We start from the raw sequence: 12,592 nt of genomic DNA on the forward strand, positions 1-12,592 counted from the left end.
TCGGTCTACTTTGCAAAATCAACTTGACATTTTTAGGAACTTCAAAGACCTATTGTTAATGTAAACTCATTAGAAAGGATTGTATTGCCTAATGCAACTCACCAGCCAAGGCCAGGCAATCCATCAGAGCCTCCATACAAGAGTTCTTTCTAGGACTGGGAAACCAATATATTTATCAGGCACTTAGTAAAGTACTAGACTTGCCTAGCAAAAATATTTGGTTTGGATGCACCCAGATTGGTAGGCCTGATTTGCATCCTGCCAAGTGATCGATAAATAATGATCATTGATTATTATTGCACAAACTCTCTTCAGCTGACTCGTTAACTCTCTTTTGTGGCTTATCCAATGGCTTATCCAATATGGCACCTTGGAACACAGAATATTGTATTTGTTGTTTTCTCTTCCTGAAATTGCAAGTTAGCAACAGTGTTTCCCACTAGAGACAGAAAAACAAGAATGTAGAGTACTGTTTTTAAATCTCAGCCATTTACTTCACCAAATGACATAGTGCTAATAAGGAAAGGAAAAGGAAAGGAGTCCTTGCAGATTTTAATCTGCTGATCATTGCTGACTATAGCGGGTGGCACTCATCTCCTCCGTTGAGCCAGTGTTGGCTGAAGACTTTTCTGTGGTCATGTGGTCAGCATGACATGGAGTGCGATTTCCTCTCCATCGAAGTGGTACCTATTTATCTACTCGCTTTTGCATGCTTTCAAACTGTTGGTAGGCAGAACTGGGCAAAGACAAGCACTCACTCCATTGCACAACTCTCAGTTCTCGAACCTGGGCTGTCAGCTTTCCAACCGACAAGCCCAGCATCTTAACAACTGAGCCATTGTCTCACCTAGTGCAAATAAGGATTATGAAAAATATGATTAAAAGAGATAATAGATATGAAATTCTAGAATCTTTATTATTTTTACAAGATTAGTGGCAAATCTTCACTTTCCTTAATTAAAAAAAAAAACCTATCCCACCATTTTCAGATGTTTTTCAGAAACTTCTTCCAGAAAACATTTTGACTTTCCAAAGCCATAATTTCATCCTTGGAATTACCAGAGTCCAGCAGATTCTAATTCTTCATTAGTTAATTGTATATGCATAGTGAGGTTTGCGATATGTTCAATTTATCTGGATTGCAGTGGCCTATTGCTTTGTCCTTGGAAGTCTAAGGTGAGGAATTTCCAATAGTCACCAATAATTTTTATAGTAGTGGAGAAGGGACCATATTCCAAAAAATGAAGTGTCTCAGTATCCTGGATATGGCTGGGTGGCATAGAAATGTTGAGATTAGGACCGCTAGAGGGTGGTGCTAATTCCTCTATGCTTTTCTTGTACTCATGGTTCAAGTTTCTGAAATAGTTCTCAAAAACTATATTTAAAAAATCAGAGAACTATTTAAACTATTTGTTTAGGATATCACCCTTCATGGGTGATGGCTTACTATGGTAGCTAAAGCCATTCAAGTTTTACTCCAAAAACTCTGGAAAAAAAACATACTGGGTTTAATATAAGCTCTTCTCTTTTATCTTTGCTGCTGTTCTGTATACCTAAATACCTAAAATATCTGTGATGAGGAGAGAAGAGTGTTGAATGCAGAGAGGATATATGAAGCTGTTTTCATTTTCTTCTCTAATACTGAAGTAAGATGACTGGCTAAGTGGAGAAGAGGTGAAGTGAACTTCGTTTTACCTAGGAATTTTGTTCAAATATCTTGGAAAGCATTATTGCATAAATGGGGTTAATGTCTGCACTTAGGAATAAGTTATAAGAAAGAAAAGACTTTATTAAAGTTAAATAACTTTAAAGGCTAGAATTCCAATAAGACAGATAGACATGAATGGACACTTTATTGATATTTTTGTACCCATTTAAGCCCTTGATACATATCAAATAAGCGTTTTGAGGAATATGATGATATATGTCTGTTTCAGTCACTATCAGCTCCTAAAAGTTGGCAATAGCTACTGCTGGATCTTGTCCACAATATTAGCATAATGTAATTTATATACAGCAAAATCAGTTGCTTCCCAAATGTGTCAACAACCAAACCACCAAGTTCAAAATGTATGGTTTCTGAGCATTAGACTTAATGGTCTAATTTATTATTCATGGACACTGAATATTAATCCGGAAGACATACCTCACTTTAACAAAGAATGTCAAAAAACATTTAATGTTTTTACAGGGAGGAAGTTAGGCAAATCTCTGAAGAGATTATCATATTATGTCTGTCGAGTACTATTTCTTTCTCTTAGAATAACATGTAGGGAGAAAAATTAGGGAAAAACAATGGGAAAGATATGCCAAAGGCATTTTCCTATGTACAATTCCAAGTGATTAATCAATTCAAAGCTGAACTGTAAAATATAGTTGGTTTTAAATTGTAAGTTTTTTCCCATTTGCTAGCTAATTTTTTTTAGCTCTTTTATTCTGTTTATATGATCACTAGCACACATATATGGTTATGGATAGTCTCAAAAGCAACAGAACAGCAAGCAAAAAATTTAGAGGAGTAGAACTTCCAAGCCAGAGATATAAAGGAAAATTATGTCACAGGTGTAAGATCAAAAGATTATTCTTCCTACTCGTTCAGGTTGGACATGGTCCAAGCATGAAAATCTAAACATTCAGTGTAATTAAGCTGTCACGTTAGGAACCCTGATCGCTCAGCACATAAAATGAAGCATTACATTGCTAGAAGAGTTTTCTACTGCACAGGAGTTTGGAATCAATTCAAAAGCTAAAAAAAAAAAAAAAAGGAAAGAATGAGGGAAATAATTGATGGGAAAGTAGAAAATATGCCATCAACATAATTGTAACAACTGGAGAGATGGTAATCTGGAGTTTTTCTTTTGTGGCTTAAGAAGGAAAGGATGACACCTCAAACTAACACATTTAAGTGCCTTCAAGTATTTCATTGGATACTCCAGATATGCACTTAGAGTAAAAATATTCATTAAAGACAATGGAAATAGATAAAAAGATCTGGCTTTTCTTTTACCATAAAGCACATCTTCTGGTGGGGCAATACATATACTGTATAATCCTTCAATTACAATTGAATGGTAGACATAAAATTATTATTTCTTCATTAATATGCAGATTTTTCCTTCATATTTGTACCTGGCTACAGGGTTGTAATAAATTTGAAATTCCTTCATGCTTGTGATGCTACCACGGTTCATCATGTTTCATGACAACTATGGAATATGGTTAACAATTCTGGTTCAAACCAGTCCAGAAGTGGCAATCTCTCATAACCGAGAATGAAAGAGGCCAGAATGGTCCTTGAAATGAGGAGGGACTATGAGGGAATTGAGCTAGAAATCTTGAATCATGCAGAATTTCTGCCAGAGAAGCCTATCAGTCTGACCATTCAGTCAACCAATTGTAAATCTTAACACGATTCTATCACCTCTATGATATTCCAACCTAAATGTGCATTTTTTTGTCTTCTCAGAGAAACAGTCTTTACCTGGTGAAATGCACGTTCCCTTTCTCCAAATTGTCACTCCCTTTGGAACTTGACCCCTGCCCTGGCATTCTCTGTTTCCCTCTAGCTATGCTGAATTTCAGCTGCAGCTTTTGACACTTGATACCTTGCTTGCCTGTTATTGCTTACACAAATTAACTCTTCTTCTTTTTTTTTTTGCTGTGGGCTGCCCTATTCACCTCTGGCCTCACTGGACTGAGATCTAGTTCTCTCTGAACTTTAGCTACATAGAATCTGACCTGGTTGAACCCCTGAGAGATGTCTCTTCATACAAGACACAAAGCCATACTGAGGTTTGTTTGTTCTTGGCTTGACTGGATGTGCAAATATCATACATTGTACTTTAGCCAGAGGTGTGAATCAGTCCCTAATTATTTGTTGACCTGTGGTTAAAAATATTCTGGCTAAACACTTCTGTGAAGCAGCCAATGTGTGACACTGTGGTCTGGCCCAGATCCTTTGAACATCATTAAACAATTTTGCTTATAGTTCCAGACTTCTATGAACAGCCAAGCAGCTTAATTTGTCATAATGGGACTCCTTTATCCTGAAAGCACTTAAAAATTAGTTAAAGGGTAAAGGAGTTTTTTTTAAGTGACAAGCCTGGTGCTCCAGGATCCAGGCTTCTTCCTTTGCAATTATCCATTGCTCAGAGGAATGATCTAGTGCAGCCAATGAGTTAGGAGTTATGGCTACCATACCTGATACTCTGCCTCAATTGGGACAGAGGATGAGGTATTGAGCTTGCAGCATCTCTGAGAACTAGGGCCAAGTTTCAATACCAAATATTCAGGATGTACATTTATAAAAAAGAAGGCAAGTCCTTATGTTGGGAATGAGTAATTTGAAACATACAGATTAATTATACAACATAATAGGGGCATTAAATCAACAAGCACAACCCTGAGCATTCTGTTTCATATGTTTATTCTCTTTAAACTTACATTTGCATAAAGATAAATACAACAATATACAAATACTACGATGATAAGAGGTAGTTTCTCTGAAGCTGTCTTACAGCGTGCATTTCTAGAAATTGTGGTTCGACACATCCGGCAGGCACCAAGCTAAGGAAAGATTGGTTTACTCTTATAAGGCTACTGAAATGCTTCTGCACTGAGATGTCAAGAACAGAACCCAAGATCAAGATTAAACATTAAGTTTAATTATTCTATTTTAAAATATTGAATATACTATACCTGTTCTTCTTCCAAAAGTATCAAGCCAACAATTGCAATGTTGATATTACCTCCAATTGTTCCGTCTCTGAACAAAGCAGAAACCTGAAACATATTTTTAAATCATGGAGCAATTAGACTTTGTTATATGAGTGCCATCAGTGCACTATGATGAGAATACAGGTAGTCCTCAACTTACAACCATTCATTTAGTGACCATGCAAAGTTACAACAGCACCAAAAAAAAAAAACATTTTTCACACTTATGACAGTTGCAGCACCCCATGGTCACATGATCAAAATGTGGATGCTTGGCAACTGGTTCATGTTTATGACAGTTGCTGTGTCCTGGGGTCATGCAAACAGCTTTTGTGACATTTTGGCAAGCAAAGTCAATGGGGAAGCCGGATTCATTTAACAACTGTGTCATTAAATTAACAACTGCAATGACTCATTAACAAATGTGGCTAGAAAGATCGTAAAAGATCGTAAAATGGGTCAAAACTCACTTAACAACATAAATTTTGGGCTCAATTATTATCATAAGTCGAGGACTATCTGTACAATGTTGGATTTTATCCATAGCTATGATGCACTCTCCTATTTTTGTCTTTATTTAAACAGCACAGAAAAAGTTTTTCATGCAACATGTGTGTGTGCGTGTGCGTGCGTGTGATTGTGTACATTGACTGTTATTTAAACATGTGTACTCATAAAATTTTACAAAGCAGTGAAAAAGGTTCATATTTCAGGGTAGTTATTCATACATAATCTCTACATTTCTATGCATTGAAAGATATTTGAGAATATATCTGAATGTGCTTGTGTTTCTGTATCCCATACAGGCATACAGAGAAACACATCTACACTCAGGTTAGCAATGGGAAACATGATGTGTCTTTCCAGCTGAATGATAGCTACAGATGAAAAACCTAAGTTCCTCCTTTTTTTCTGATACTTGTTTCTACCCATTAATATTATGAAGATCCTAGAGATATGATGCTTTCTCTTGGTCAAAGTGACCCTGCAGGTTCTGCTTCAATGCTTATTCCTTGCTTTTCTCAAGGGGAAAAGTAGGAAGGGAGCGGAGGTTTAGGAAGAGTCATTGCAAGAATCTTACTGTGTCATGAGGAATGAGTGAGGAACAGGTCAGTTGTGTGGCTATGTATCAGTTGTGTGGCTATGTATTCAATCAAAGATGAGGTGTCTTAACACAGGGGTCCCCAACCACCGGGGACCGGACCGGTCCGTGGATCATTTTGTACCGGGCCGCAAAGAAAATAAAAATAAAAATAAAAAATAAAATAAAAATGGCGGCTTTCTTCGCCTTGGTGAATGCTGCTGAGATCAGGGATCAAGGACACAAAGGAAAGAAGGGGAGGGAGGAAGCAACCAAAGCCTGTCCTGCTCTCCGGCTCAGTAGCTTCAGTTTCCTCCGCCTCGTTCCTCTCTCAGTCGCTCTCTCGCTCCTCCACCAGCCCAGGAAGAAACTGCTTCAAAGAAGCCGGCAGGGTGGCTTTTCCTGTCGGCGCAGCTCCTCTGAAGCGCCCGTTCACCCCACCCGCCACCCGCGGTTCAATCCAGTGCTCCGTTCTGCCTGCTTGCCTTCGTTTCTGGTGGTTTCGGAGCAGCTTCGGCTGAGAAAAAGAGGCGAATAGTTATTATTCTCAGCCGAAGCTGCTCCGAAACAACCAGAAATGAAGGCAGGCAGGCAGAACGGAGTACTGGATTGAACGCGGGCGGCGGGGTGGGGTGAATGGGTGCTCGGAGGAGCTGCGCCAACAGGAAAAGCCACCCTGCCGGCTTCTTTGAAGCAGTTTCTTCCTGGGCTGATGGAGGAGCGAGAGAGCGACTGAGAGAGGAACGAGGCAGACACCTGAGGGATGAGGCTGAGGGAGGGAGTGAGACACCTGAGGGATGAGGCTGAGGGAGGCAGGGCCGAGAGGTGGGGCTTCTCAGCCATCCTGCAGGGACTTGTCCTGAGCCACGGAGACAGCCGTGGGCCGCCACCGCCCAGCGCTCAGTTTTGAAGGCGCTCCTCAGCCCGGTGCAGTTCCTGAATCTGCAGCTGAAACCCTCCGTTTTAAATGTCCCAATAGAAGAGAATATCTGTCGCTCAGGGTTGCAATGAGGAGGCATTGGCGCTGCCTGAACTTGGTGGTTTGCTGGCAGGCTGTTTCTGTGTGAAACTGGTCCCTGGTACTAAAAAGGTTGGGGACCACTGTCTTAACATACTTGCTAAATGTCACTCATATCCAAGACATGAATGTTGTAGCACACCAGCGATGGGCAAGGGACTCTATTAAAGGCAGCATAGAAATCAAATGTTTCAGTATCACAAGAAGAAGAAACTTTTGTCTGGGAGCAAGGGGAGATTCCTTCTTGTTGGAGGAGCTTTAGACAATTGTAATATGGATTCTGTATAAATGTTCAGTAATCAACTTAAAGGAACATCCGTACCATATTAAGTACAGTTAGAACATAAGTAGTAATATTCTCATAACCATGGTTTTGCATCATCTTTTTGTCAACCACCACCAAAGTCTCAACATTGAATTCTTTGGTCTTATGGGCTTTCAGAAGAGATCGCTTGTTTCTCATCAGAAGGTTATATTCATCTGGCAAGATATAGGTGTCTCCACCTGGAGGCTGAGGCATATCTGCAACAAGAAGACAAAAGATGTCCAAATAACACTCAGTTATATAGGTTCAAATGAATGACAAAATCAAACCAAATCAACAAACTGAAAATAAGCAAGAATATAGGTCAAGGATATTACGATTTCCAGTTTCATAATATCGAGTTCTACATGCACTCCCAAGTTTGTAGCTGCACTAACTTACAATTTTTAACATGATACTTCCTCCTATTATAGGTTGTCCTCAACATACGACCATAATTCGGGTCCAGAATTTCCATTGCTAAGCATTCTTAAGTCATACCTGATTTTTACAACCTTTTTAGTCATGGTTGTTAAGTGAATCACTGCAATTATTAAATGAATCATATAGTCATTAAGCAAATCCATTCTCCCTCATTGACTTTACTTGTTGGAAGCTGGCTGGGAAGGGTGCAACCAACAATCACATGACCTGGAGATGCTACAACCGTTGTTAAGTACATGCTGTTTGTTGAGTGCCTGAATTTTGATCACATGATTGTGAGGATGCTGTGACAGTCATGAGTATGAGGGTTGGTTGTAAGTTATTTTTTTCATTGCCACTGTAACTTTGAATGATCATTAAACAAATGGTTGTAAATTGCGAACTACCTGTAATCTTCTTTCCATCAGTGCTTTGTATATACTAAGTATACAGAAAATCACATTGTGTTTCTATTTATCTTGAATAATATAGAAATGAATGGAAAGTTCAACATTTTATAATATTCCATTGAAAACTGTGGAAAGAAATCTCAACATGCTATAATATTAAAATGAGCCCTATTGGTGTATTCTTAGGTTATGTGAGTAAGGGCTGGTTTGGGCATTTGCAAACCCCCTGATTTTGTTGAATTGTGATTTTTTTTTTTACAAACAGAAATTGCAAAGTAAATTAATATCTTAAATGCTCCCCTCCATTAAACATATGAAATGAGTGAAAGATGAGTGAAAACAAAAGAAAACAAGCCAGGCAAAACCAAGAACTTTTTATACTTCATGCATTAATTGAAATCAACGGAACAGAGACATTTATTAGTATAGGCCAATGGTAATCAATACCATTGATTTAAATTGTGCATATATTTCCCTGGTTAAATCAATGCAGTTTAAGAGTGCTTTATTTGTCCGGGTTGGGACAAAGATGCTTAGATTCAGTACAATTTGATAGTCTGATTTATTTTTTGGGTGATTTATATCTTCTGTCTCATTGGCTGGGGTCTGATGGGATTTGGAACCAAGACATTTTTCATATCAGGTTATTTCCCCCTAAGATTAAAAAAGTGGAAATATGCAGATGTATTCAAAAGCCAACATAAATTTCAACACCCTAATAATAATGAAAAAAATAATAGGAGAAAGCATTGGATACAGCACATCATTGATTGTTTATTCCCAGTTAAGGAGTTAAAGTATTAGGAAAAGAGAATTTTGAACAGTGAAGCCTAACATGATAATAAGTTTACACTACAAACACTGTGATGTCAATTTGCTTGTACATATGATATAGTATTACATTAGAGTAAACCTCTCACACATTACATTACACAAAGCAGTAGCAAATGTTCAGTTGAACTTCATTTCTAGATCACATCTTATGTGTGACACCGTGTATCTGCTGGAAAAAGCAGAACTGAATGTCAAATTGGCAATCTTAAAATACATAGATTAAGTAATAAACAGAGGAAGAGACATTTTTACATACATTTTTTACGCCTTCCACAAAAGTGCTGTTTTTGACGCCACTCAGAATTGAGAGATGGTTGGCTATCTTGAAAGACATAATTGAGAGTCTCTTGCTGACTTGCATCAGTCCCAATTACCTCATTATTATCAATTACTAGTTTAGGTTCAGTCGATCTCTTATACAGTACATGAGAACGGTGACCACCAGGAGCAGAAATGTTATGCTTAAGTGCAATATTTGGAGGTAGTGGTTTCAAAAAGTAATCCACTTCCTGCGTCCTGATCAAGCCTGACTAGAAAAAGAAAACATAGTTAGAAACCAGGGCAGTGGCTGCTAACAATCCTAAAGAAAGTTCCTTCAATTCTTTTCCCATGTTCAGCTTTTAGCAGGCCCTTTTTTACAATTTGCCTAAACCTCATGGTGGTTATATACCAAACCAGTATTTTCAAAGCAGAAAGTCTAGGGATGAATATTGCCTCTTCTCTAAGCTACTTTTTCTCACTATCTTGTCACTTGTAACAATGACCGAGTATCTTTATTCCAATGCTAACCACAATTTATACCAACACAGATTTCAGTAGCTGTAAAGGGGTTATGACTGAACAAGGTATAGTAATGTATATAAGATATCTGGAGCATCATTTAAGCCCCAAATTCCAGTTCAGTCATTGATCTTTGCACTTTGAGGATAAAGCTCTGAGGGAAGTTTATCTGCATTCACCTGAATTCAGTTATAAGTTTCCATGGGACAGGAAGTCTTGTTGTGCCAAACAAGTGTAAACTCTCATCAGGCCATTGCTTTGAATAAGCGAAGATCAGAGCATCCACCTACCATGAATAATTTGGTGCCTAATCTTACTGTAAACAGGAGAGTGTAGTGAGGAGGATATAGTGAATAATATATTCCACTCAACTGGCACCACAGGGACAGAAAAACTGTTCAAATGAGCACTTACAAATCTCCCTTCAAGTCATGCTGAAGGCATGGCCTGCATGCGAACATTGGTAAATCCTTTTTCAGATAAGTCTATGATTTCTAAAGTGATATTAGCCCCTCTCTAATATGTTCTATCCCAAGAACTAAGTCCCCCAAACTGGATTTACAGTATAGGTATCAAAAGTTTGCCCACTGATTCTTAGCCGTGTAATGGAGAAAACAAAGTTTAGCAAGGTAGGATTCTTGTAAGCGTTTAGTTTCTTACAGTGTTCCAAAATGCAAGATGTTCTTTGATGATGATGAAAAGTAACCCTACCTCCATCGTATCCTCAGGTAAGGCCGTGACTACCTCCCAGCAACTATATTCCAGATTGCAAAGTAACTGAACACCAGATTGCAAAGGAACTAAAATGCAGCTTCAGAAATTGTAGAGGAGAAAGAGAAAACATCCATAGCATATACAGGGAAAGGTCACAATGATATTTTTTTATAAATATGTTTAGTAGAGTAGGAAAAACCAAAGTGAAGGCTGCCTTTAGTATAATCATGTCTGTCCTTATAGAGTCCTGATTTTGGCAAATGTCACAAAAATCTGAGAATATTCCAGAGTAGTCTTTCTTGGGTTTTAATCTGCAATCAGAGCAGTTTCAGAATAAAACTCATTCTGTAGAACTCACCTATTATACACTGACTATAACATTTTCTCCAGAATTATAAGTTTTCTTTGTTTTCATTCCATATTAATGCCTATTGATAGTGGGGGGAAAGGAATACTATCTAACATCATTTTCAGGCATGAATTTAGGTCATACTTACATTAACAAGCTCTGCAGAGCAACATAATTTTGGTGGCAGATCTATTCTCCCTTTAATATACAGGACCAGGTAAGATTTATTGCAAAATGTTATTTAATTTTTCCCAAAATTGTACTGGCAGAAATCTTCCTCCTATTATAAAGGCACCCACCTCTGTAAAGTTGGGGTTATGCAACTATTGAGATTTGATTGCCAGGACGCCTTCCAGAATGAGTGGGGGCCCAAATGTACCATCTTTCTATAACTCTTAAAAGCAGCCATGCACTGCCATGTGCCCCACAAAGCTTGCTTTAAAGTGTAGCAGATAAATATTCTTCTTGTGCCCCTGTATGGTGCAAAGGATTGTTTAGGAATTAAATATGAAGCACTGCACGGGGCTATTTAAACAGTGGAAAAAGTGCAGACATCCAATCATTTGGAAATGCCAAAATGACACTGGTGATAGCGTTAAAAATACTATCAAAGGAAAATATGAGAATGGAAGACTGAATCAGTTAATAGGTCTTTTGCACCACTGACCACCATGAATTTATATTTAATAATAATAAGGTCAAGTGTTCTTTTGTCTTCTGGGTCAAACCTGTAGTAGATTTTGGAATTTTCAAGCTCTATTTATCAGGAAAGACTCCTACTTGTTATTGAGTTGCCATAACAACTACAAAACACCATGGATCTCAATGTGCTGCACTATTAGCATACACCTGATGATGGTGTAGGAACACTCAGTGAAAGTTCCATAACCAGGAAAAGTTCTGAGACAGCTCTAATATTTCTAGGGCGAAACAGTCACCCTCAGTTTATATGTCGTATACATAAATATTTGTCCAAAATTTGAGGAATTCACTTTTAACAGCATCAAAAGTAATAATGACAAGATGGAACAAGATTACCTGGACACAGGATTGATTCATGTTAAGTAATAAAAATAGTTTCTCAGATTTTTTTTTGGATATTTTAGAACACTAAACTGCTAGATTTACAAAGGGATTTACTTTCCGGTAGTGCTATAGATGATCCAGGGGTGGGTTTCTACCAGTTCGCACCTGTTCACTAGAACCGGTTGTTAACATTCCAAGCAGTTTGGAGAACCAGTAGTTAGAAGAAATTATTGGCCTAATCCAGTAAGGAAGGCAGGAAGGAAACATTCTGGTGTTGCTTACAAAAACTGCCTCTCCGTTAACCCTTATTACATTCTTGGCAGGATTAGACTTCCTGTCTCTGGACTTCTATGGAACTCAGAAGCTTTTTCTGCTGTATATTTTTCAGTTGGTTCTTATAATGACATGGTATGCTCATTGTTTAAGTTCCACCACCCCCCCGTACAGATAGTCCTCCACTTATGACTATTCATTTACTGACTGTTCAAAATTAAATTGGTGCTGAAAAAAGTGGCTTATAACCAAACCATCGCAGTCACAAGAACACAATTTGGGTTCTGCATTTGTGACAATTGCAGTGACGTGCAGTGACATGATTGCCATTTGTAACCTTTCCAGTTGGCTTCTGATAAGTAAAATCATTAGGAAGTAAGATCCAACCTGGGTCAGTCGCCGGGATCAGAGGTTTAGTCTTTTGAGCTGTCTGGTATATTCCGGTAGAGAGAAGTAAGTTTGTTTGTTTGTTTGTTTATTTATTTCATCAAGCGATTATTAGATAACAGGTATAAGTATAAGCATGGTTATGAATACATGAAATGAATACATATAAGAAAAAATAAAAAGAAACAATAGGACAGGGACAGTAGGCACATTGGTGCGCTTATGCACGCCCCCTACAGACCTCTTAGGAAAGAGGTGAGGTCAATAGTAGACAGTC

The 12,592-nt window shown here is 38.1% G+C and overlaps 1 protein-coding gene across 1 annotated transcript in view; it reads right to left on the bottom strand.

Moving 5' to 3' along the window:
* ADAMTS16 (ADAM metallopeptidase with thrombospondin type 1 motif 16) overlaps positions 1-12,592 on the bottom strand; it is a 79,553-nt gene that overhangs the window by 54,590 nt on the left and 12,371 nt on the right. Inside the window, exons 4-6 of the mRNA XM_026672512.2 lie at positions 9,043-9,316; positions 7,138-7,337; positions 4,699-4,782 (exon numbers count right to left, since the gene is read on the bottom strand). Coding sequence (XP_026528297.2) covers positions 4,699-4,782; positions 7,138-7,337; positions 9,043-9,316 — 558 coding nt within the window. The remainder of the gene's footprint in view (positions 1-4,698; positions 4,783-7,137; positions 7,338-9,042; positions 9,317-12,592) is intronic.

Source organism: Notechis scutatus, chromosome 3 (assembly GCF_049901735.1).
Source record: "Notechis scutatus isolate UNSWTSFEM ecotype Mainland chromosome 3, rNotScu1.2, whole genome shotgun sequence".
In the NCBI taxonomy this organism is placed as follows: Eukaryota; Metazoa; Chordata; class Lepidosauria; order Squamata; family Elapidae; genus Notechis; species Notechis scutatus.